The sequence below is a fragment of the Larus michahellis genome, chromosome 16 (genome assembly GCF_964199755.1).
Source record: "Larus michahellis chromosome 16, bLarMic1.1, whole genome shotgun sequence".
In the NCBI taxonomy this organism is placed as follows: domain Eukaryota; kingdom Metazoa; phylum Chordata; class Aves; order Charadriiformes; family Laridae; genus Larus; species Larus michahellis.
The window spans coordinates 1,980,727-2,007,009 of record NC_133911.1 but is presented as its reverse complement, the minus strand read 5'-3'; the positions used below and the strand labels follow the sequence as shown (position 1 = coordinate 2,007,009).

Below are 26,283 nucleotides of genomic sequence, written 5' to 3'. Positions count from 1 at the left end.
CGCACACTGGGACGGCAAGTGAAAAGAATGAATTCAAAGAAGGCTATTTTCTCCTTTTCCCACGTTATTTCTAGAGGTACCTCCACTCCTCTCAGCACGGTACGTGCAAAGCTCTTTCCGAAAGGACGTTAAGTGACAAGACTGTCAGGTCACATTCGAAGGAGCGGCGCTGCCCTGGCCGAGGGAGAGCCGGGGACGCGGTGCGGCGTGTTTTGAATGTTGGCGCTGCTCTGTTGAGCGGGGCAGAGGTGGGGAAAGATTTCAGATGGTCTTTTTTGTCCCCATTGGCCACTGACTGGGGGCAGAGGGAGAAGAGGATCGGGAAGAGGTTCAACCAGAGCTTTCTTCTCGCTCACCTTTGTCTCCAGAGAAACCAGGGAAGAGAAAGGTCGCAAGTCCGTCCAACTACAGAGCTTGGCAGGGGCTCAGGCTAAAATAGCCCCCGTTTGCAGTCTTTCACGCCGGCAATGTACTTTTAACAAAGATTTGCCTCTGCAACGATCCACGGCAACTGTAATTCCCTCCTCTTCCAGGAGGAGAAAGCTGCGGCCAGGAGGAGAAAGGACACACAAAGCGGGGCCTGGAATCTAGTTTCACTTTATTTTAGCAAACTGCATGTTCGTCACTTATCAACATCGCTACATTAGCAATTGTATAGCTCTCCAACTTCTCTTTAAAAAAGGGTAAACAAGAGGTGACAAAACTCAGGCTCTTCATCTCTTAAAAACGTTTGAAAGTTGGATTCAAGAAGACTTTTATATATTTTGGTTTTAAGGTAACAGATGTGGTGTGGAAACACTAATTGAAATCACCCGCCTAACGGAGAACTACCCCTTTTTGGAGCCCCTCTGGCATCAGACCATCAGTAGACGCTGCAGCCTCCGTCTACTGAAGGTCTGACTCACCGTCAAACAAACCTTGCTGGTTCTGAAGGAGCCGAACGCGCCGCCTCCTCAGCCCGTCGCTCTAACGGCCCAGCAGAAAGAAGCACCTCCAGGACTCAGTGCAAGTGCTGTATGTACACTGCTTCTTCACAGAAGCGTTAAGGACCTCGTCGTGCAGGGGATCTAGGGAGGACTCTTCTGCCGTTGCACCTTCTCATTAAGAATCACATTCCCCCAATCATCCTGTTCCTGCTGTCTAAAGATATAAAGATCTTCTTTGACGAATTTTTTTAAAAGCCAACCCTCCCCCCCCGAAACCCAAGAGGAACACCGTAAAATGTACAGATTATATATGTCTTAGAAAAGTCCTAAAATTATTGCAGAAACTAAAGATGACTTGTTCCAGGGGAGGGGCGGACACGAGGCACAGCATTGGGATCTAACAAACGCTCGGGTTGGTTTGACTTAGTTTTCAGCTTTTTCCCCCCATCATTCAGGAAAAAAAAAAAAATAAAAAAAAATTACAGAAGTGTTTAAGCATCAGAACTAAAATACAAATGCACGTTGACTTATAAAACAAGATTGTGGATTTGACCATGGGATTCCCTGACAGTGGAAAAATTTTACTTTTTTGCCCGGAGAGATTTCCTCATGGTGGATTTGCCCTTGGCCGAGGGTTTCACTTCCTTCCTCCCGCTGGCTGCTGGTTTCTTGGAAGAGCTGCCACCAGAGGGTTTCTTGATGGCTGAGGCTGCTGGTTTGGCTTTCTTCGCGGGGGTTTTGACCTTGGGAGGGGGCTTTGCTTTCCCCCGGTGGGCTGCGGGGGTTTTTCTTGGCTTGGGTTTGGACTCCCTTCGCTTCATCGGAGGGGCCCTGCTCCGTGATTTTGGAGGCGGCCTCTTCTGCATCCTGTCAGAGAGAGAGAGACGGCACAAGATCTCAGTGGAGGCGCAAATGCTACCCAGAGCCGAGCTGCTGTCGTCAATTTGCATAAACGAAGCAGATCTTGGCATCCTTGTTCTTTACCACGGATGTTCCTTTATGCAGCAGTACATTTCATTAGCTAAATCCCAAAGAGCAAGAACTCCTCTGGTGGATCTTGCCACGCTAAGCACTTCTCAATCCCCACAGCGCCCTGCCAGCGAGGTTTGCAGCTCCTTCGTTAGGCATATAAATGTACAAATAATGGCAATGAATCAAAGCCAATTGTCAGAACAATTAGAGACCTAAGCACTATCTCCCCTCTCTAAATGGAATTTTATTACTTAACGAACAACACTTAGCTTAAATCCACATTCTGAGTAAGGCAGGTTTCATATCTGGCTACAGAACTGCAAATTATGCTGTAGGGAAAAGTTTTCATAAGGAAACACTTAATAAATACAAAAAGTCCCATGTGAAACATCACGCTTTGGGTAAAGCACAAAAGGCACAGGGGAGACTAAAGGGCGATACAAAGAAGAAATACAGGCTCTCCTCTCATCTGGAGGAAAAAGAGGTTAGCTTCAAATTACGGAACAGGGGAGATCGGTATCTCCAGAGCAAGGCACTGCTTCTGCACACACCTCCCGGAGAAGTCCTGATCCTGACAGTGCCCCAGGAATTCAACCATAATTAGAAACAACTTCTTCCAACACCTCCTGAGCAACAGCCTTGTGGATAAATAACCACACCACGAGACAAACCTGGGCACTCTACAGCTGTGACAGTCACTTTTATTTCATCCAACGGAGCCCATTTATCTCTCATGCTGCCTTACCTCTTCTTTGGTGGTGGCTCTTCCTCCTCAGACTCTTCCTCTTCCGATTCTTCCTCCTCCTCAGATTCGTCCTCTTCTTCCTCATCAGATTCCTCGGAGTCCTCATCCTGCTGCTTCTCTGGGTAGAGCACATCTGGGCTACAAGAGGGTTCTTGTCAGAGTGTGACTGACTTCTAAGGACACGACCGGGGGGTCGGCAAGCCCTGGGTAACCCTGGCTCTCATCAGGCACTGCTGCCCACCCGCCTGTCAGGTTACAGCTCTGAGCCTAATCCAGAAATACCCGCACGACTTTGGTGTTTGCTGGCTAAACCCAATGTTATTTAATCTCTGCAATGGCAGAAGTGCGACAGCTTGTAAGTCCCCAGGAATGCCCCAGCCCTAAGCTATCCTTTCTCTGGTCCTCTTCCTCATTGCTCCTCCTGTGCAAACACAGGAAGGCAGACAAAGGGACAAGATCAGATTCAGTGACTCCGAACACAGGCTGAAGCCACTGAGGACTTTGTAGGTATGCAATAAAGGAAGGTGGGAAGCAGAGACTTTATTGACTAGGCTGCCAGTTGGCTCTTCGTGGGACACTAAGTCACCATCCCTGGGCTCTACGCGGCCCAGCACAATATACGCTCACAGCAGGGGAAGAAAGGCTGTTTTAGTCTCACAGTAGCTGATCTAGGTCATCTTCCCTCCTCCCGCCTCTCCTCCACATCAGCCTTAAGAAAGGCAAACAGCTGGGTCCTACTCGTTATGAGCATCCTTGCGTTAAGAACAACACACTCTACCGGCTCATGCGAGTTTGTTTTAGCATGGAAAAACTTAAATAGCCCCTGTCCTGCAAAAAAAAGCATCACAACAGAGCAACTGAGAATATCAAGCCCAATATTTTTATTGCCTTTAAAAGCTTCCCTTGCTAATGAAGTCAGCTTTACGTCCACTCGCAGTCAGACACCCAAGTGATGTCATTATCTAGAGCGAGGATGGGTGACAATGGTGTGGTTCACCAGTTATTAAACCCTCCACAAACTTCCCTGTGAAGGGCAGTGCTGAAATTCATGGGTTGACCCCCTATCCAGCTGATCTATGCAACACTTATCTCAAACATCATTTTACTGCCAAGCTCTTTACCTAGGGTAATAAGGGAAGCAAAGCTGAAAGGTTCCGCTGAAGCCCTTTCCAGAAATTTGCTCCATCCAGCCATTCTTCTCACATTTCTGCAGGGTTTTCTTTAGTAGATGCACTGCAGGGTGGGGAAAAAAAAAAAAAAAAAAAAAATCAGAGAAAGGTTGTGTTACTATCTTTATCTACTTGTCTAACCTTACTGCTCTCTGCAGTGCCCTCTGAAATCAGAGCTGGAGAGTCAGGAGGAAGTCTCCTTTGCCCAGGACACCTGCAGAAGAATGAAACAGCACCGGAGACCCAAGACGCGTGAAGGCATCACCGCATGCTTCTTTCTGCACTCAGCAAAGAGCAACTGCTGCATGTAGGACCCGGCTAGACCACTGCATTTACAAGTTTTAGTACGTCTTATTTAAAGGGAAATCTGCTCGCAGGTAATTTTCAGAAAGAAGATACGAGTGTCCTGGTTTGAGGGACACAGGACTAATTTCCTCAACGCTGAGCCAGTATGGCTTTAAACGCTCCAAAGGAGAAGTCAAGAACAGTGCAGGTTATTGATGGCACGATCAAGGAATCTTCTTTATAAATGCATTCAACAGCGCCATGTAACTACTTCTGTCCAAACTTAACCCGAGCCTCAGCTTTCTTCAGCCTGTTCTCCAGAGTGCTTTTTAAAACAAGTCTTTACCCTCTTTTGCCCTCCTCGTGTTCTTAATTTCATACGTGGTGCATCTTTCCCCGTTCTGTGGTTTGTTTGGTTTTTTGTTCTTTTTTTTTTAAGGGAAAATATTTGGTCTTGAAATATGACAATGCACTTTTTATTCCAGTCTTCTGTTCCATCGTGCGCTGTGTAAGAATTGTAACCAAAACTGCACAAGTAAAGGGGATCTTTGTCTCTGGCCAAGGGATGAGGTTTTTAGTCAGTTCAAAACCATTTTCAGCTGGAATTAGAGGGACCATTTACACATTTAGCTCCCTCCAGACCAAGGGAAAAAGCAAGGCCTGCCCTCAAGCACGTTCCAAAGAGGTTCACTTGAGAAATGGAAAGAGAAAAATACGAAGAAACACACTGGCTAAACTGTCTTCTGAATCTCTTCTGTACGATTAATGAAAAGGTATTCGCTCCAACACTCCTGCAACAGGCTTTTATCAAGAACTGACATTTCACATCAAGAGAATCATTTGGGACAGCGCCACACCTTCACCAGCCTACCTCTGCCAAAATGTTTTAATTTGAATGGTTGTCCTGGGTTGAGCAACACAGGACTGATTTCTCTTCTAATGCTGGGGAAAACCCCACTTTTGGAAGACTCTAATGTCTGAATTTGGGGAAAATATTTACTTTATAGCCAGCTAAGCTATGTGGGATTCAAGGTCTCAGTGTTCTTGAGCCTTGTCAGGTGCAGAGATGAGGAGGAACAAAGCCTGGGCGTTTGACCCAGGCTGGCCAACAGGATTATTTCATACCATGAACACCACATTCAATGTAAATTAGAAAATTTGCTGAGGAGTTCTCTTTCTCCCTTGATGGCGGCGGTCCAGAGAACTCCTTGCCCCGGATCCTGGAGCCCTGAGCTTTTCCCTTCCTCCTGAAACTGTAGCACTCGCAGCGTCCCACATTTGCTATCCCCTGCTGGGAGTGCACAGCTTCCTAATGATAGAGTGGGCTGAGTATAATCCTTGTATATTTTATATTGTTATCGGGATCAATACTGGTTCTTTAGTATTATTGTTAATTATTTAGTCTTATCCTATTAAATCTATTTATATTTCAACCCTCGTGTTGCCTTGCTTTCCTTGATTCCCCTTTCCGGTTGGGGAAGGGTCATCGGGTGATAGACTAATTGTCTAAATGACAATAAATTGTCATGGGTTTTATCAAACCACAACCCTGGCACTGGAAGAGCTTGCACAGCTAATTGAATTGACTGTATCCATTAAATTACTAGCGTTGCAACATTAGAATCATCATAGTTCAAGAACTCTTTAAAAACCCCACGCTTTTATAAACAGGAGCAACACATAAAACATAAGGCTGTTTTTACTCTGGGTACCAAAAATCAATAGCAGCACGTAAAGGATTTTACTCCGGTCGAGTCTAGTTATAAGTACGAGGCTTTGCAGTCCATACCTGCCTGCTTTTACATCTCACCAAATCTTCCTCCAGTTGCTCTTAAAACAGAGCAGAGATCATCAAAAATCCTTTTATGTAACGGAAGGAGAAAGAAAACAACAGATTGCAAGCTGAAATTTCCTTATCCAACCTGCAAGACTGACAAGCACTAGAAGCTGGCTAAACACAGGCCTCTAAGGACCAGGGCAATTTCCAGTGGTCCTGAAAATAAATCATGCGAGGGCTTAGTAAGCCTGAAAACTCTCCTCCCTGCCCCAAGATTAAGAAGTCACACTTGACATCAGTCTCTAATCGTCAGAAGGCCTCAGGCAACTTCCTTAGCCCACAGTGAGCAAGGGAACCTGTGCTCTTCTATCTGTCAATAAGCCCCGAATCACACAGCAGTGCTGATGCCGTGCTTCCGCTCCAGGTGAAGCGTGTGGGATCAGCAGTCTCCTCTCCGGCCCCACGTCCTGAGAAATGGCACCAGCACCATTAAACCACAGTAACAAACTGATCTACTTTTAGGCCTGACTCTAGCAGAGACAGCTGCGAGCTCATCCTGCCTCAAGTGACCTCCAGCCTCAGTTAAACAACTGCACAGGGGCTCAGACCAAATAATGCAAATAAGCCATTAGAAAATCTGTTAGTATTGCTCCTGCTAATGCAAAAGTCAAAACAGACATTAATGTAATTCCTGGGAACAAAGACATGCCAAATCTCTTTCCAAATATAACAGGATTAGTTTCTCTACTCACTTGCTTGACCTTTTAAAATAAGAGCCAAAGAAGGACCTCAAACAAATCAGCAAGAGTGATTTTTTTTTTTTTTAGAGTTAGACTATGCAACTTGTCTAAATAAAAAGCAACTAGGAACTGTGTTTATGCCAAGCTGTAGGCTTTCGAAATAGAGACAGATCAAATCAACTTGGTGATTTAAAAACAATAAACTACTTGAATGCTATTCCTCCTTCCTGTGAACATGCTATAGACAAGAGAAACATGCATTATGTCTCAGAAACTAGCCTTTGTCAGGCTTGAAAGGAACTAATGGGAATTAAAAACACTGAGCATCTCTGCAGCACAAAGAGCCGTGCAGCTGTCATTTCCCCAGCAGGCTCAACGGAATAGCTGAAAGGTGATGCACAGACACATCTGCAGCTGCAGGACTCTCTTTCAGCATGTAAAAGAGAAGCGTTAGGCAGATGGATACTTTACCCTGGAAGTTGGAGTTGGTCCCTGGGTGGTTTTCCAGGATATACTTCTTCAGCGCTGTGGTGGAGCAGGTCTTCGGTTCATTCATGGCCGCAATTGCAGACAGGATGGCGTCTTCCATCAGAGTCCCACCCAGCAGGGGCTTCTCCCCTGATTTCTTCAGCTATTTTCCAAGGAGGAAGAGAAAAGCATCAAGACAAAATTCTCCCAAACCAGGTCAGGACAAGCTCCTCTGCACCAGGTGGGTCGGCGCTCCTGCATTAGCACAGATACGTTTTATATTAAAACACTGCACAGGGAACGCTGCTCTCTCAGCTTTAACTGGGAGGAGAGGCCTATTCAGTCAACTGGCCTGGAGTGCTTTTTATCAGTAACACATTGTCCTAGTCCCCAAATACACGGCAAGGATGTGGGAATCTAAGGGCCTATCACTCAGGGAAGGAAATCAATCAGATCTTCCTCCATCCCACAGACCAAATGTACCCAAGAGACTTCTATGGCATAGACACAAGGAAAAGACGTTGCAGGCATCTGGGGTACCTACTGCACTCGGAATTAGTGATGGAAAGGAACGCTTACCCCACCATCTCCCCTACTGTGTTAGTGAGTCAGAGCTGAAGCAGCATGTGGAACACGCTAAGCAAGGAAGGCAGGGGGGTCTGCTCCAGAAATGTAGACCAAGAGGAGAATAAGAGTCCTACTGCTTCAGAGTTTGACAACTCCTGAATGTGACAAGCTGCTAAAGAAAGGTGTACCCAATAAAACTTGGGGGGTAGTGGGGGAGAGAGGGCGCGTTAACTTATATCCAAGGCTTGTGGTCAGTACAGTCAACAAAACAAGATGAACTCTGGTTCTGACCTGGAATGTCCCAGACGCTCCCTTCCCTGTGATCTGCTCTAACTGGCCCTTCTCTACAGCTCTCTGCAGGGCATTCTTCAAGAGCTGGGGTCTGAAACACAGGAGGATAAAGCTTTACTGACACACACTGACAGCTTAAAAAACAAACAGAGAAACAACACTTTATACGGAGTGTGAGCAGAGCAGTACTTACAAGTGGTATCTGCCTACATACAGACATTTTAAATGGAGATCTGTCAGCAAGCGCTGATTACATGAGAAGAACAATGTACGTTAGCGGAAATTCAACTGCAACGCTTTCTCAGTGTCACTGCGTATCCAGAAACAGACGAGCTTCGCTTGGAAGGATTTACTCATTTCGAAAAGCACATTTGGACTTGGTGGGCAATGAGTCAGTCAGCTCGTAGACAAACAAGGGACTGAGTACAAGCCCCTGTAAGAGGTGACGCACAGGGTTTTCCTTGATTTGCTTCCTCCCCAAGCCCTGACCCGCTCCGAATGGTCAAACTTAAAGATTCCTGTAAGCATGTGCCAGTTAAAGCATGCAGAACCAAGGGGGACAAGATCCCAAGGAGAGACCTTTCACATTCACGCCAGCTGAAGGGCTCTAGTTTTGGTTAAGAGTGGAGCTGCACAGAGCTATGCTGATGTCGGCGTCAGAAACAAAGATTGGGTGTGGAGGGATGCAGAGAAAGGCAGAGCTTCTCCTCAACCTTTCCTGCAGGCTCTGCAATGCAGAGCACCACCTGTCTGCTGTCTGCTGAAATACTGAACCGAAACCACCGTGAAGGGAGGCAAAGCCAGAAGGTGGCCGTGTTTCACTGCTCCTCTGCAGCTCTGCTTGCAAAAGCGTACTCCTGCACCTACCTTATATCTACTTTGAGTTTGGGGTAATACTGAGACACATATTTCTTGATCAGGCTGTAAGAAGCTTCCTTCGGCTCACAAAGGCGGGTGAAAGCCAGTGGCAGGATATCTTCCAGCTTGACTTGTTGCTCTGCAGTCGGAGCGGAAGTGCTTTTCTGAAACACACATACTTTTACGCATCAGTGGGGCCTAAAACTCTGGGTTTTCTGATCCAACAATGCAGAGGTGGGGAGAAGTGCTCCTGACACTGGCCACAGATCTGGAAAATCAATTCTGTAAGGCAGCTCTTTAAATTAACAATTTTAATAGTTTAGCAGTTTAAGCAAAATCAAGCAAATTTGGTTGGAATTTTCATAGGAGTCTTAGGAAAGTTTTACAAACATAAACTGCTGAGTATTTAACAATATCTGTATTTTTAATGGTTTCCTTCGTCTTCTATAGACATTTTCCTCTGCTACCCTTCAATGAGACAGGTGAAAGCGATTCACGCTGACATGTAACACAAAAACCAATGGCAAGACCTGTTTACACAGGTCAAATCTTCCCAAAACTGAACAGGCAAACAGGAGTGCATTTTCTTTTTTTCAGATGACAGAATGAAACCTTGATTGAAGCCAACACTCCCTTCTGAATTTTCCTCCGTCCCTTTGTTACTGCGAGGAAGAGATGATTAGGAAAAAAACGTCCTGTCCTTTACACAGAAAAGAGTGGGGAAATGTGCTGAAGTTTAATGATTTTGATGCTGAACAGCAGCTTTGCTAACGGTCAAATGGGTGAGGGTGCTGCTCACCCAGACAGCTGCTCTGCTGCTAGCTGAATTCACTGAAAACAAAAGCAAGCTATTCATTTTGCAGCAACACAGAGAAAGTAACTAGGAACAAAGACACTGATATGCTGCAGACAAGAAAAGCGATGTGTTAGCAGTTATCAGGTGCCTTGCTCAAACTTCTTGTGGAGCCAGTGAGCTCTATTTAAAAAGAAGTTACCCTGCAATTAGTTTCTTTCAGTGCCCTAGTACCAAGTGTGTCGCTCTTTCCTTCAGTTCTAGGACTTTTGGTCTCCCCAGCAGCCAAGAGATAAGCACCAAGGCCTTACAATACTCCCTGGGTTCACCCGTCTAAGCTGCAAGCGGATCGGCAATTCCAGCTAAGCATTTTGTAACTGCGGTGTTAGAAATGTGTTTCATACACCCAGGGCAGCAGGGAGTGGAGAACAGCGGTGCTGGAACCATGACTAATTGTGAGGACTAGGCTCAAAAAAAAAAAAAAAAAAAAAACCACATCCCATTTTACTACCTCAGAACAATATACACCCAACATTAGCAGCTTGCTTCCAGAAGCCTTAGGACATTTTCTTCTTCCTCGCTCTGCCCTCACAGCTGATGGAAAAATGTTCATCTGACAGTCCTGAAGACTGAAGTCTTCCATTTACCCATGCAATAGATATAACAGTAAAAGCAGTAGCATAAAGCTTTCTTGCAATACTCGAGAGGCATCTCTCTCTCTACCAGGTAAAGACAGAAAAGGAATTTCACGGTTATTCAGTTTTCTTCCTCTGAACCAAACCCTAGGGGTTTAATGTAAACATTTTAAGATTTTCATTATTCTACTTGGTTTTAATTTCTCAAACGAGCTGTCTGATTCTGATTTTAGTGGAACGAGCATTTCAATTACTGCATTTAGCGAGGGAAAGTACAGCAAGGAGGAGAAAACTCTTTGGGTTGAGAGGAGGAGAATACTGTTTGGGTTTAGGTTAGGCTGCATTTTGCAAGATACATGTGTTTCAGTGCAAGATTTTTTGGAGTATTGTTTAAAATGGTCCATCTTACCTTTCTGTCTCTGGCTTTTGGAACAGTTTTTCCTGCACTAGACACCACCACAAAGCTCCCAGAAGCTCCCTTTCCCTTCACCTAGTTCAAAAGAAAGCCCATTTCAGTCTTTAACAAAGTAACTCCGAGTGATAACAACCTGAAAGAGACTAGCTGACGCCATTAGGCAGATTTTGAATGCACCGTCACCACCCTGGCAATGGGCTGTTGTGACAGAGGCCCGATTTGAACCCACTGAAACTTCAGTAAGATCAGAAACTACAGTGAGACGTTAGTAACACACTCTGCTGTCCTGACCAGGAGACCCTAACAGATACCGCAGGCATAAATTACAGTGCTAAAGGAAACATGCTGCTGCAGAAGTGACGTTGCTGGACTCGGTTTGAAGACACATGCTGCTGCAATGCCATATGACACAACAACAAGAAACGGTCATAAACTGCCGTAAACAAAAGACAACCGTGCAAAGTATGTAATTGACAGAACAACGCTGAAATTCTGTTAGTGTCTAACAAAGTGGAGACAGAGGTTGATTAAGCTCCACAAGGGAGAACACGATTACCCCAGAGACCCGCTAACGGAGTTTAAGAAACTCCTGTGTAGCTCAGCCCTACCAGCTCCACTGCTACTCCACAAAGCAACTCTTACCTGTCTAATGAGTCCCCTCTCCAGCTCCCTTTTCAACGCTTGCTTTAGAAGATAGCCTCTCCGCTCAAGCTCCAGGGAAGGGTATTTGTGGATGATGTATTTACGTATTGCAACGACTGATGCACCACTCTTTTGAAAGCACGCCTGAAAGAGAAGCAAAAAATTAGTCGAAACCACCTGCACTGAAATTATCTTGCTGTGGGACTGGAAGAACAGAGACTGAACTGATGCATACAGACCAGCACATCGGCACAGGATGCCAGGGCTGGCCTTTTCCCCACAATGACTCAAGAGTATAAAATATGACTAACAAAATAGTTAATTTTCCCCTTCAGGGTAGCTGAGGAGCAGACAACACAAAAGCAGCACAGCAGGTGCGTATCAACTACTCCCCTATTCTGAACTACTTACATGTAACGCCTTAAACACTGCATGCTACTACAAAATACAGTCACTTTTTGGCAAACCAACACTATACAACCAGTAAATAATTTTACTAATGTCAGATAGAGTAATCATTAAGTCAGAACAAGTTGCCAATTATTTTTTTTTTAATAAGACAGAGGATTGACATTAGTAAACTAGTAAAAAACCTAAGTTGAAGTTCATATTTTGACGATAAAGCAGCTGGAAAGGCCATCTTGCAATTAAGGCTGTTGGAGTCCAGGCTTCCTGTGAAGGCAACGTGCGTGAACCAAGCCTCGAGGGGAGAGCAGCAGTTTTGCACTGCAACTACTACAGCACAACCAGGGGAGATAGAGCAAACCAAGACCGACACCGCTTTGGAATGCTAGTTTACAGTATCTCCATCTGTCCTGAATTAGAATAAGTTAACGCTGAAAAAAGCACGTAACAAATAGATGGATTAGTCAAGGTAAATCAAGTTAAACATGGCTAGAAGGCTCGCCAAATTAAACGATGACAGCAATCAACCACATTAGGTCATCATAGCTGTTTCTAATAACGTAATTAGGGAGGGGAACAAATTCTAAACAAAGAAATAAAGCTACAGGGCTGCCTCATCGTCATGGACTCACATATCAGCTCCATGGACTTTCAGGCAGAAGCATACACGTCTTATGCAGTAACTTTCCTGCTAACAGACAGCACTGTCATCTGTACCATCAGCAAGCTGAAATTGTGGATTTTAGGAGCACAAATTATTCTGCTTTGTGACAGATGAACAAAAGAAACATTTGTCTCCTGCTTACCCTGATAGCCTCCGTTAAAATAGCATCCATTTTGGGACGTGAGGTGGCAGCCATCTGAGTCTGCTTCTGTGCCCTAGCTAGCTGGCTAGCAGAAAGAGTAGCCCACGCAGGAATGGTCTTTTTCACCTTCTTCTCCTTTTCCTTAGACTGATCCTTCTCACTTAGGAAAAATACAAAGCAATGGTAAGACAAATGACACTGTAAAACATGGCAACAAGCAGAACGACAATTAAAAAAAAAAGGCACAGAACATCTGACACTGAAAATAATTTAAAGAACATTTTCTATTAGACAAAAGAGACCCTATCTTGATATTCAGCCTCACACGCTTTCTAGAACAGCAGCTACACTTGATTGGTAGCTCCTTCCCAAGACATATGAGCACCTTTTAAAGGGATCCATCCTATTTTCCCCATCTCTTTTCTATCTGTAGAACCTGACTTTCTTCTGAATCCTACCCAAATTCCTGAATTCAGCATTAAGCAAGCCTTACTCCTTTTTGGTTTCTTCTGAGGACTTTGTTTCCCCCTTCCCTTCATTCTCAGGTTCCTTTGGCTGTTCTGCTTCATTGGATGCAGCAGGCAGGGTTTCACTCTCTTGTTCTTCTCCAACAGAGGCAGACTCCTCAGAAGTTACTTCCGCATCTAGAAGATACGAAAACGCATCAAGTTACAGCCTAAAACTAGCCTCTATTCAGAGGGTGGAAAAAAAAGCTTAAGAACACCCACTCAAAATCATTTCCCACCAGACAATTTCTTTTCTCTAATTTAAACATAACTTAAGAAATGAACGAAATTAGTGAAAGAGCTTTGAAAAGGGGTAATCAGCCACCAAATGCCAGAAGAACTTTGAGCAACACCATGTAGCATTTTTACAATGAACTAATTCCCCCAGTCTTTTCCTCTTAACCACAGCAGTTACTGTTACACTCATCCCTCATCAGAGACACTGAGGCGGGGAAATCAGTACCATGAAACACCAAGATCTTCCCCTATGTTGTGGTTTATGCGTTTTTAACTCAGAAAGGTACAAAACCATACATCTCTACATGAAATTTGGACAGATACATACAAGCAGCTTTGTTTACGACCAACTCGTCGTCAAACACCTCTGTTTCTGCACCTGAGGGATTTTAAGCTTCAATCACATTTTTCCAGACTTGGCAAAGCTTTAGATCACACGTGCATTTGCAGAAGCACTTGTCTATTAGCAGGATCAAATCCAGTCAGAATTTAACTCACCAAGCAAATTAACTCCAGTACATTTAGCTGAGAACGGGCCTCAGAGACTGGGCTGCCTGCTAGATAAGATGCGTATAAAGTGCCATTACCCACTTTTTGGATAAAGAGCTGCCTACTGTGACTGCTCCACACATTAGACAGTTTCTCTATCTCTGAGAACAATCTTAAGCACTCCTGCCACATTCTCCTGTGTTTTCCTACGTTTTCCCACAAAGGCATCATGCATTTAAAATATGCAGTGTATTAATAGTTAGTTTCATACGTACTTTATTTATTTGTGACACCAAAGAGGACAAAGTCTAAGGTCTCTAACTTCTGTTAGTGAAACTAACAGAATACAATACTGAAATGACACATTCTGAGAAACTGCGGTAAAGCTGCTAAGACCAGACATTAATATCAGACTAGATTTTATGACACGTTGTGGTAAAATCCTTTTGTTCAGGAAAAGAAAGAAAAAAAATTAAATACTTTGTTTTTCCACTCATCAACTCTACCTTTTGATCTTAACCCATCTTCCTGACACTACTGAAACTTCACAGTTTCTACCTTTACTCTAAAGGATGCACAAATTTAAAAGGGACTATATTTAGCTGTATTTTCATGTCTGGAGTGTCAGGGCTTTGCCACAGAATATGAAGGACAAAACAATTGGGCTCAGACTGAAGACAGTGGCTGCAAAATACAACTTCCCAATAACTCAGGAAACGGCTGTGAAAAGAAGCTAAGCATTCGTAACATTTTAATCACAGCAGTAAGGTTTTTTTCAGGAGTTTTGGAACACATCCCTATGTTTGGATATACATTAGCAACTCACTATAGGACTATTACCGTACCTGCTTTGACCTCTTCACCTTCAGCAGGTTTGCTTTTGGGAGGAGTTTCCCGGGAAGAATTATTCACTGAGCGACGGATCGGCATCGTGTCGTCTTCAACTTTCTAGAAAAAGTATACAAAAATCAGTACCGATACTGGAAAGAATCGGAAAGTTTTTGAAACGGGATTAAAGTAAATCAAAGCAGCATATGTAGAAATATTCCGGTTACATTTGGATTTTTCAGAATTTTAGAAGACAGTAACCCTCAAACCTGCTTCTTTAAAGCATACTTGGAGAGGATAGTTTCACGTTTTACAATTATAGAAGAAATAATTTCTTTTCAATTCCAAATTAAATGAGATGACCATTTGAGGATTTTGACAAATACGTCATCTCAGGCAAAGCAGGGAAGGGGAAGGAGAGCACGTATGGGGTTTATTAGACTCCCAATTGAGTTTCCTACAAGCAGGGGAGAAAGAGTACCAAGTAACCTTCAGCAGGACTGGAAGTCAAGGACTGATCCAAGGGCAAGCTTGGAGAATGGGCCAGCCCCTACCTCACTTAACTTGTCCGTGTGGATCAGCTGAGCTCCCGTTAAGAGTGGAAGCGCCTTATGATGCACGGGTTCAGCTTCAGACAGATCAGTCGCCATTTAAATTAATTTCTAGCCCCAAGTGCAGGTAACACTGTGGAGCCCCAGGTTTTAACCCCAAGGACTTTTTCCTAATGGTTTTCACAGTGCAGTGAGGAGTCAACCTAAAGTACAGAAGAGATGTGGTGTGAAAATTAACAAAACAAAAACATCTATGTCCATGTATCTAACAAACTAAAGACTAAAAAGAAAAGAAAGACAAATGACTTACAGCTTATGACTAACATAACTGACAATCAACACTTGCATTCAACAAAGACGCTAAAACATGTATGCAAACTTGAGCGCTATGGATGTAGCAGAAATGGTAAAGGTATAAGCCAGAACTGCAGCCTGCTCCATTAAAACATATCTGAAAGAACAAAAAGGCTCTTTAAATTAACAGAAAGCATTAACAAAAAGCAGAAATTGCACTGTGCCTAAAGTAAGGCATTGAGGTAACCAGTAAGTCATTGACTTTGGGTAAAAGCAGGAGCTGACACATTGATCCAGCTTCTATCAGCCTAAGGAATTAAATCTGTTAGGCAGAAAATACACACACTGGGGACCCGAACCGTGCCCCTCCCAAACTAAACCCCATGCAATTTAGCGAAAAGAAGGAGTCCTTGAACAAGAAAATAACCATCAGCACAGCAGTCTCCATACCTTCTACAAAAAAATTAAAGCTTTACAAAACTCTCCTCCAAACACATGCAGCATCATGGATGCTGAATGCGTTAAGCATAGTTTAACCTTTCTTACCTGCTGCCCACCCGCCTGCGTCAGCCTCTCCTAAGGAGAGGTGCTCTGCTATTTCCATCGCAAAATACAGGGTTCACTTGCTCATTCACTTCCTCTTCTCAGCACCCCCTTTCAAAACCTCAAAAGAAAAGCCTCACCTCTAGCGCACCAGGGCTGGACCCGGTCTCCCTGGTTCCATCCAAAGGATCAAGCTCCAGACTGCCCTCTTCCCTTCCTTACAGATAAACAGCCAAACGCTCCCCATTTCTACCTGTCTGTTTTCTTTCGCTCGGACAAGAAGGCAGACACTTACCACAGATTTTCACTTCTAAGAGATATTCCCCCAGCCTGAGTGTCCTCCTCTTGAACGGAGACCTAACATGACTCCTGGCATGGTTTTCAAAATGACTTTCACCAGTTTCAGCATTTTGCACTGCATTCTCCATTGCAGGGATGGATGCTCCGTACCACATCAATACCACCTCCATTACTCCGTATTTTTGCCAAAAAATATAGTCCTCTTATTACTCAGCAGTGGGGACTCCTCGTTGATTGGAGGGACTTTCTCTACCTCAGTTATTTTCCCAGGCAAACCAAACCCCAGCTCATCTGCATGGAGCGTTTTTGTTAAATCTCCAAGCTGTGTAGGTAGTTTCCATTCCGAAACCAGTGGCAGTGAAGGAAGAGTCAAGGGGAATGCGTGTTAAGATACAATGGTTCCCAAGGACTGGTGACGCAAGAGGCTACATCATTGTACCTACAACACCTCCTCCCCAAATAATAAACTGGAAAATTAATAAGCTGAATGCACTGCTGGTGCAGGTGGGTGCAGTGTCACACCAGCTGCACACACCTACGGCACAACTGACCAAGAGACTTTCCTTTCAGTCTGATGGCAGGAGGACTAGAGACATGGCTAGGCAGCATTTCCACGGGAGATGCTCTGGAAGACAGACATCTAGCTGGCCATCTTCAAAACACAGCGCTTCTGACAGCTAAAGACAGTCAATCCGCTTCTGCAACATCTACAACTTCTCCTTTGACACCGAACAGTCATTCTGAAAAATGGCAGTGAACTAGCCCTGCCTCTGCACCAGTAGAAGCAAACAAGTGCAACAGAGACAGATATCCTCTTCTGAGACAAAACAGAAAAATCAAACCACACTACAAGCCAAAACTAAAATAAATGAGATGAGTGAAGATTTCTTATGAAATTTCAGCATGGGAAAAAAATACCAATGGCCAATTACAACATAGAAACTACAGCCCAGCACTTCTTTTTTTTTTTCTTCTGTTTTATGGGATCGTCCTCCCTTAAGCGTGGAAAGTGAGAGGAAAAATTAAAAATTTTCACCTGGCCTCGGCTCAGCATCAAGCATTTTTTTATTTTTTTTTTTCTAAGAAGCATAGCCTGAAGCCCTTCAAAAAATGCCAGCATTTTGAAATGAGTCCTAAAATAACCAATAACAGATCCATCCTCAGGGAAATCAGTTGGGGGCTACAAAAGACATTTTCCCTGGGATTACTAAAACATACATACAAGCATGCACTCTGGCTGACCTGGTCCTGGGTTTTATTTATTTTTAAACTGTGTGACCTGCATGTCACACACATGAAAACACAGTACTCCCAACTTTGACTTAAAATTCCCCAAGTTCTAAAAAACCCTTTTGTTAAGATCACAGTATAAACTACTTGAGTCTTTGCTCTCAAGAGTGAAACTTAACACAGCACAATTCATAACTTCAGTGCCAACAATACATGCAAATAAGTCATCATCCAGCAGAAATTCAGAGTGCCCCAAACAGGAGCTTGCTGATTCCCTCCCATTCCCAACCCAACTCCTGCTCAAAAGGCCACGGCAATCAAAGAAGCAGGAGGATAATCACCTACTGACTTCAAAGCACCCATATTCAAGGGGCAAGGTCACAAGCACCACCTTGCGAAAGCATCACAGCTCAAGGACTACTTTTGCTCGGCCAATTTCTTTCCGAAGAAGGATCAAAAGTAGTTTCCTGGACTGGGTGTGAAACGTCAACTACAAACAGGACTGAATTTAGTTTCTCAAAAAGATAAAGCAAAAGACTAGAAGGTTTTGCTACAGCAATGCAGAAAAACTCTCACCCCCCTCCAAATAAAACAGAAGATTTACTTAAATGAAAAATCAAGTCACCCAAGCCAACTGCTACCTGGACACCCTATGTATGAGATACGAAGACATCTTTAAATGCGTACCACCATTGCAAGCATCGCTTTTAATAATAAGCAACTGGAAAGTAATAACTGTATTTTGCATTTACACAAATGTCAAACAAACAAATATTGTGCTTAGAAAGACGGAAGAGGCCATCAATTGAGGGTGCAGGTTCTCAAGGTGGTTGTTCAGTAACTCTCGCGTACACGTAGATCTAATGGATTGTCAGAAAAAAAAAAAAAATCACACCAGCAATGAAACAAACATCAGGATACCAACCTTTTCAAAAAGCTGCTTGAAAGTACAGATAGGAACTCCTCACACTCATTTTCCTATGTGTCATTTGAAGTGCAGGTTCGCAGGTTCCCCAACTATCATGAACTAGTCATTTCAAAGCTGGTAATCCAGCGAGGAGCTGATAAGCAACAAAACCCCCCAGCTTTCTGGATTTCTAGATGAGCAGGAATGGTCGACAGTATCCGGTCTCCCAGCTCAGGGAGCAGCCACTAATGGAAGGCCCAGTCAAAGGTACAGGTCCATGAACTATTATGAAAAAAATATACCCATCTCCTCCTAAGTTATCAACGCATCATTAGGAAAAAAGCCACGAAGGGAGGCTTCAGGGTCTGGATAATATTTCAGAAGAGTGGAGTCCCCCACCAATGTAAGAGACACAAGAATGTGCGTGAAAAAAAATAAATTAATTTGAAGCACAGTTTGGATGAGTCCTTGAATTTCTACTGATTTGCCAGCTTATCTCAGACTTCCATCTCATTCAAGAGAAAATATTTCAGGATAAAGTCAGGTCTTGATCATAGCAAGCCAACTGTCACGCTGGTAGAAATACCAAGACACAAGGACTCGGGGTAGGGTGTACGGGCTGAGCAGACTGAAAACAAATATGCAATGGAAAAATGAGAAAGCATATCCAATCCTGTGCCCTTAAGGGTGTCCACTTACTGTTACATGACACGTACTCCGGTGATTGATGTGCTCTTAGACACGACTTGGAATACTGTACATGACATGGGTCTAGAAATCGGGTCAAAAAGGGCTAGAAAAAAGTTTTTATGTTCTTGCAGACTTAGGTCAGGGTGTCAAGGGATATAAAACTGCCAACCTTACAAGCAACGGAAGCAAGAATGACTGTTCATTATCAGAAAGGCTTAAAAAGTAAAGTAATTGTATTTTAAAAACAGGCTATAGATTATTGTGCAATTATCTACTACTATATAGTGCTGTCCTGAGCGGAAAAGCATTTAAATGTCTCAGAAGCCGCAGAAAAAAAGCACAGGAAATGTTAATATTTTTGCAAATCCAAATAAAACATGCCAAAATATTACCTTCTAAATTGCAAGCTGGCCAACTTTTCCAAGACTTCTGGCCCTCTGAAATCGTCAAACCTCTCCCCTAAAAATCCAGCTCAGGTAGAAGGTGTCTTACCAAAACCCTCAATATTTACATTGTCACAGAACATAAACATCCAGCAACAACTTTGATACAAATTTGTGTTTTGTAAAATGTATCAGCTAGAAGTTCTCAGCGGATTGCCTTCTGCAGCCTGCTTCAAAGAAGTTCCAGCTCTTACTGATCTCTCTTCTGTTCTTGCAGTTCACCAAGATGCCTGCTGTCTTAAGTCAGACCAGTAGTATTAAGTCATTTAAAACCGCCTAAAAACGCGTAGACGAATAAAATATCTTACCGAATACAGAATACAAGTTAGTCCCCACTTCTAATCCTTATTTGGCAGCCTGCTTGGAAATTCACTCCCGTTTCCCATCTGGCTGAGCATTACTCCACAACTCGCATTCCCATCGCTTTTGCTGCCATTCAACAAGTTTTGGGCTAACTTTGTCCCGATCCTTACGGCCACCGCGCAGCATCGATTTCCTGGGAGGTGTCCTAGTTCAGCGGACTTTTCAATCGCCTGTCTCCTGATTAAGCTACAAGGGCTGTATTTGCAGCTCTCTCCCCGTTGAGTCTCCCAGAGATCTGTTACAGGCTATCTGAGCCCCACGCTGCTGCAAGCATTACAAACCATCTTGTTTCAATTAAAGAAGAATCGTGGTCCAACACAAAGATCCAATAGCTCACCACTTGCCAGGCAAGAAATACTTTGGCTTGACTAGCGTTACAGTTTCTATTTCCATCCACTCCTTCCCCACACAGTGTTAAGGGGGGGAACACCAAACCCCAAGTACATTAGGGTTCACGGGAGCACAGTGAAAACCTTTCACGCTTCTAGTTTCCAAACACATGCATTCCTACACACGGAGATCCAAATTTCTAAGTCTAAAGATACATTTTCATTTCAGGATAGCACTGAATTTGGACCTGCGACTCCAAACACCACGAATACAGCCTGACTTACACCTTGCCTATCCTGCTGCTCTGCTTTCACAGAGTAAAGCAAGCCCCTTGCATGCACAGACGCTGCTTTCACTGGAAAAAAGAACAAAACAAAACAAAACGGCACATTACTACAGTGAGGTTGATGCTCTGCCTCGCAACCCGGGACCTAGCTCAGCACCTCATCTCTGTTAGGGTATAATACTGAAACTCAAAGTCAGCTCAAGCTCAACAGATGTTTATTAAAATATACGTAACGACCCATGCCTCACCGCCACGATTCTTCACCACCAAGAATGACAGGTCAATGTAAAAACCACTACAGGTTTCAGATTCTTTCTCGATCAATCTTTGACCTATACAGAAGACAGTAACAACAGATCATTTCCGTGGCCTGGATTATCTTCTTTTCCTATCCCCAGGAGTTTTTCTTCATATCCCCAGACACAGACAAAGCCAGGTGGCGTGCAACTTAAATTACGCCACTATTACACCTAGAAACATGCAAAAACTTCAGCTGAGGGATTAATAGGAAGCAGAATTTCTGCTTGCATAGCTGCCTAAAAATAATCCCTCTCAGCATGGATGCTCAGGATTGTGACAGTGAAAACCCTTGTGGGACAACAATTTTTGAACAAGCTTTGGTTCGTCTGGTCCATGATACAGATTCTCCATGTGCTGCCGCTGTCACAAGCGGCTATGGAATTCAGTAGCCCATATTAGAAAGCAGAGAGTTCAGCTTTAAGTTTAGAACAGGTTTAGGTCACAAACTTAAAACTACTCCAACATGAAAATCCACTGCTGAAAGTTTCATAGCCTTGGATGAAATATCTTTGTTCCAGGATCCAACATTATGAATTTTGACAAACCACTGACACCTGAATGAAAATTTAGGCTGCTAACATTACAGACCAGGGCACAAAACTCTTACAGGCAACATCCTCCTTGCTTAGATGGAATGAATTTAAAACCACTATGTAAACCCTCCTCCCAAACTATTACTTATTCAGCCATCACCTACTATTCTATAGGACAAAACTATACATAATAAAAGGTATGATTTCCTTGCAGGCTATACAAAATCTACTCACACCTCGTATTAGAGTCCATCAACATAAAACTTCTTTTATTCTCCCTCATGGAAGTTAAAATCCCCACAACACCCTGGGTCACTTGTAACAAAACACTGACAAAAGATTTGCACATCAGTTTCTGTCGAAAGGGAAAACACTAAAAAAAAAAAAAAATATTCCGAAGACAAAAATAATTCAAGCAGCTGCTACCTGAGAAAAGTGCACGGTGCATTGAAGAGCTAATTAATTACATGCAGGTAAAGCAGAGAAAGGCTGCAAAAGCCAGTAGATGTTTTCAAGGCATGTACACCAAGTTCTTCCCCCTGAACAGAAATTACGTGGGTTTTTTTTTTCCCCCTACCATTCCTCATTTCCACATGTTTCCCACTCTACCCACCGATCTCTAAGTTCCTCCTGAGGAAGGTAAGTGCTCTCCTGCGCAGTCCATCAAAACACCTCCGTTCTTTAACTGAATGGAAGAGATCCTCACCAGTGGTACCTTCCTCTCCTCTCATTCCCCCCACACATGCTGTTCTCACATGGACAAGCTCAATAGTACGACACTGTTTATAAACATGAGTACTTCTGAACCTTTCCCGCCTCAATAACAGAGCTGCTTGCCAAAGATTGTTGGCCAACTATTTCTTGAAGATGCTAAAAATACTATTTATGGTAAAAACAAACAAACAAACAAAATTCGCACGCTAGGAAATCAGAGTGCAACTATTACTTAAGAGGCCTGATAAGAACTGAGAAGTGACACGCTCGTTAACCCCGAAAAAACTCAGCTGCCAAGTATGACTCCTGAAAAGAGTAACCTGTGAAATACCAGAGATAGGAGCAAACTGTCCGTCTCTGCTACACTTTAAAAGGAGCGAACACACCCACAACCCCACATTATCTAACTTTTCTTGTCCTGCAGCACAGGCTGAGCGGTCCCCTGTGCTTTGCAGACACCAGTGAATGCGAAAATAGTTAGAATACAGGCGGGAAGGCTTTATTCCAAACAGTGTCGCCGCTCTGGAGCTATCCTTGGGTAAGCTGGTGGAGCCCCTCTGGCCTGGCAAGAGCTGCTGAGATTTTGGTACGCTGCTCTTTCTCTCCTGAAGTTTTTGAAAGCTTTTAGCCCAAAACAGCAGTCTAGGCAATAAGGATAATGAAACTAGGAATGGCAGCCCCTCTGGAATAGTCCCATGCCAGACTGGAATTTAATAGCCTTCTGTGTGGAAAACCATGTGCAGTAAGCGGAGGAGGGTAATTAACATTCTTTAACCAGGCTGTGACCACCACAGGGTCTCGGGGAGGAACTCAGACGTGCCTCATAGTCTCACACTTAGGCCTGCATCCATCGCTGGCAGCGCCGAGGGGGACTCGGGGCTTCTTTTTGGCACAGCGGAGCCACACTGAAGTCTGGGACAGAGGTTTTCCTCGAGTGGCGGCACTTCCCCGGCCTCCGATGAAGTGAGTTTGTGGAGGAAAAAAGCAACAACAAACAAACCCGCAACCAAAAGGCGGGAAGGCCACCGCGGGAGCTAAAGCACTTCCGAAGTTTATAAATAGCGATTATTTATTGTGTCGCACCCCTATCAGCCCCTTCCGCCGCTGGCCTTGCCCCCGCCGCCCGCGGCGGCCCCGCCGGTGTTCCCCAGGTGTCAGCGGGACGGGAGAGGCGGCTCTGACGCCCGCCACCTCCTTTGTGAGGGGGGGCCGGGGGGGCCCGCACCCCGCCAGGCCCGGCCGAGGGGGCCCGCACCCCGCCAGGCCCGGCCGAGGGGGCCCGCACCCCGCCAGGCCCGGCCGCACCGCTCGCAGGCCCCCGGAGGGCCGGGGCCGCCTCCTTGGGCCTGCACGGGGCCTGCACCCGGGTACGAGGCGGGGAAGGAGGGGAGGGCGGGGGGGCAGGCTGCGCTGCCCACCGCGACAGCCCCCGCGTCGCGACTCCTCACGACAGCCCCTCCCGAGGCCTGTCAGGGAGGGGGCGCGGCGCCGAGGGGAGTTCCCGCGCCCCTCCGCCAGGCCGCCCCCGCGCCTCGCCCCGCGGCCTACCGGGCCCCCCCGCTCCCCGTCTCCCCCCCCCGCCGCGGCACCGGGGGTCACTCACCAGCAGGCCCGGCGGACACAAAGCGGCCCCTCTAATGGCGGCGGCGGCGGCGGGGGAACCGGCGGGGGGGGGGCGGCGGGGGGGGGGCCGGGGCAAAGGGGCGGGGGCGGGACCGCGGCGGGGGGGGGTGTGGCGGCGGCGCGCGCTAGGGGGGGGCGGGCCGCGGCGGCGCCGCCGGCCAATGGGAGGCCGCGGGCATTTTTCGAACGCCGGCCCCCCCCCCCCTCCACCTCCGCCTCCGCCTCCGCCTCCACGTCGCGCTGGGGAGGGGCGGGGGGGAGAGGGAGCGCGCGCATACGCGCATGCGCGGCGCCGTCCCGTCCCGCCCGGCGGCAAAACACAACGGGCGGGGCGGGGCGGGGCGGGGCGGGGCGGGGCGGGGCTGGGCGCGCGATCACCGCCCCCCCCCCTTCGTTTCTCTGAGGCGTTTCCCGCCTCCGCCCCCTGAGGGCGCTGAGGGGGAGAGGAGCCACCGCAGCCCGGCCTCAGCCCCCTCACCCCCGCCGCAGCCCCCTCGGCCTCGCCGCAACCGTGCGTATCCCGGCCCCTCGCTCCCTCCTCCTCCCGCCGTTGGCGATTCCTCTAGTGCCCGCCTTCGCTTTGCCTCAGCCTCTCGCTCTTCGCCCCCCCCCCCCCCCCCCCCCCCCCCCGCCGCTCGCGTTAGCTGTGTGATTCACTGCCTGCCTCAGTTGCACTAGTTCCATTGCCGAGATCTGGCTGCAAGCTGGAAATTTTCTGTCAAAACATGCTAACAAGTTCCCACTTGCGGGAAGGATTCCTTTTCTGCTGTTCCTTTGTAGAATCACAGAATGGTTTGGGTTGGAAGGGAGCTTAAAGCCCACCCAGTGCCACCCCCTGCCCCGGGCAGGGACACCTCCCACCAGCCCAGGTGGCTCCAAGCCCCGTCCAACCTGGCCTTGAACCCCTCCAGGGATGGGGCAGCCACAGCTTCTCTGGGCAACCTGGGCCAGGGGCTCACCACCCTCACAGCAAACAATTTCTTCCTCATATCTAATCCAGTTTGAAGCCATTACCCCTCGTCCTGTCACTACATGCCCTTGTAAAAAAATCCATCTCCAGCTTTCTTGTAGGCCCCCTTCAGCTACTGGTTATTTCAGGTCTGTGCAGAGTACACTGAGATGTAATAAACTCTGTGTACCTCTTGCTATGCTCTTGCCCAAAGTTTATTTTTTTTGGCTAGGCCTGTGGGGTTTTGTTGTGGTTTTCTTTTTCCTTACCCCAAATCCCTCTACTTTCCCTGCATTTGAGTTTAAGGTGCAACTCAGTTCCCTTCCGTACCTATTCTTATTTTCTTTTCTACTTACAGTAGTAATTCTGCAAGTAGTATTCTGCAAGCTGTCTCCAAACCTCCGCACCCAGCTCTTTACTCCCCACATTACCATAGTCCATGTGTATTGCTCCCAAATCCTACAGAACTTTTCATCTGTAGTCTCTTGCCCAGGCAGTTTCTTATCTTTTTACTAACATAATCCTACTCTTTCTGTCCATTTGCTTTTACGATTTGAAGATGGCACGAGCACTAAGACACTATTTGGTCACTGTGGTACCTTTTATCCCTCCTGTGGGTGGGAAGTCCCTCTGCGAGCGCTTTTTAGAAACACTTACACCATTCAAAGTACCGTGGAGGTGTCTTGTTTCTGTGACTGTGCCTTGCCTGTTTCTTGTATAAACTTTTTCCAACCTTTTGTCCCCCTTAGGTGGCTGCTGGAACAGTGTTTCCTTCCAAAGCCAAGCTGTTGTGACCAAAGCCTGGCCTTGCTCCGTGTCATCGTCTCCACTCCAGATCATCTCCATGGTGCTTTACTTTTGCACAGTCCTTTGTCGCCTGTGCTGAACAGCCCTGGAAGTACCTTAGCCAGATGGCTCCACTTTGCTAAACATTCCTGTCTTCCTTGTGAGCGCGAAACGACGACTGTGCAGCTGCAGAGAAATGTGTTCTTTGGCCTTTCTCCCCTTGCGGTGCCTCTCTGGCAGGAGGGGAGGGCTTGGAAGGTGGAGGAGAGAGGAGGAAGAGGGAATGTGTTCCTTTACTGCCGGCTTTTAAGACACCATGCAGGAAAAGATGAAATCACCCCAGCTGCCCTCCCCTTTGGTGCAAAACCCCAGCATCTGTGTTGTCTGAGACACAGAGCTACACTGAGATGCAAGGAGAGGAGGAGAAAAGCTTTTCTTGTCTCCTTCCCTGTTTTTTTTTTAATCTTGAAATCCACCCCAGAGTGGAGCTTCGGGTCCTGCACATTCCTTAACAGCCACGCTGCCTGCCTGACCAGGGTGGGCTCTTGTGAAAATACCACGCCTAGGGAAAGCCACTGGGATCAAAACTCACTGCTCCGTCTCCTCTCTCCTCCACCCCATTTTTTGGGTGGGCTCGTGTCATCTGCGTCTCCCTCCTTGTTCCCTCAGTGCTGCAAGCAGTGGGTGACACTGGCAGGAACCTGTGACCCGGCACCTTTGAGGGAGGATGCACAGGAGGAAGGGAACAGTGCAGGACAGGGAAATCCAGGGATTCTTACTTCAGCGGAGGGCTGCTGTCAGAGTCCAACTGTGATCGTGCAGAGCACTATCATCATAAAATACTTTTAATAAATACTAAGCATTTTCAATACCTTTCCTGCCCTCCC

General features: G+C 46.0%; 2 protein-coding genes across 11 annotated transcripts; one reads left to right on the top strand and one right to left on the bottom strand.

Annotated features, from left to right (window-relative positions):
- Positions 1 to 581: 581 nt before the first annotated feature.
- On the bottom strand, positions 582 to 23,785 carry HP1BP3 (heterochromatin protein 1 binding protein 3). 10 transcript variants are annotated; one of them, XM_074560603.1, is made up of 14 exons: positions 23,642 to 23,785; positions 22,859 to 22,991; positions 15,109 to 15,308; positions 14,572 to 14,674; positions 12,988 to 13,138; positions 12,495 to 12,654; positions 11,284 to 11,427; positions 10,636 to 10,716; positions 8,808 to 8,962; positions 7,941 to 8,031; positions 7,086 to 7,245; positions 3,765 to 3,876; positions 2,644 to 2,781; positions 582 to 1,793 (listed from the first exon to the last, which is right to left on the bottom strand). In XM_074560603.1, the coding sequence occupies exons 3-14, from the start codon at positions 15,202 to 15,204 to the stop codon at positions 1,508 to 1,510; spliced, it is 1,677 nt and encodes a 558-aa protein (XP_074416704.1). In that variant the 5' UTR covers positions 15,205 to 15,308; positions 22,859 to 22,991; positions 23,642 to 23,785; the 3' UTR covers positions 582 to 1,507. The 10 variants fall into 10 exon arrangements, 8 of the variants coding, with proteins under 8 accessions (XP_074416704.1, XP_074416710.1, XP_074416703.1 ...); XM_074560609.1 differs by lacking the exon at positions 22,859 to 22,991 and having other exon boundaries at positions 582 to 1,140; positions 1,512 to 1,793; positions 23,642 to 23,769; XR_012583965.1 differs by lacking the exon at positions 22,859 to 22,991 and having other exon boundaries at positions 7,086 to 7,337; positions 23,642 to 23,769.
- On the top strand, positions 15,473 to 26,283 carry LOC141732208 (uncharacterized). The gene is made up of 3 exons (XM_074560788.1): positions 15,473 to 15,517; positions 23,131 to 23,405; positions 25,360 to 26,283. The coding sequence occupies exons 1-3, from the start codon at positions 15,473 to 15,475 to the stop codon at positions 26,243 to 26,245; spliced, it is 1,206 nt and encodes a 401-aa protein (XP_074416889.1). The 3' UTR covers positions 26,246 to 26,283.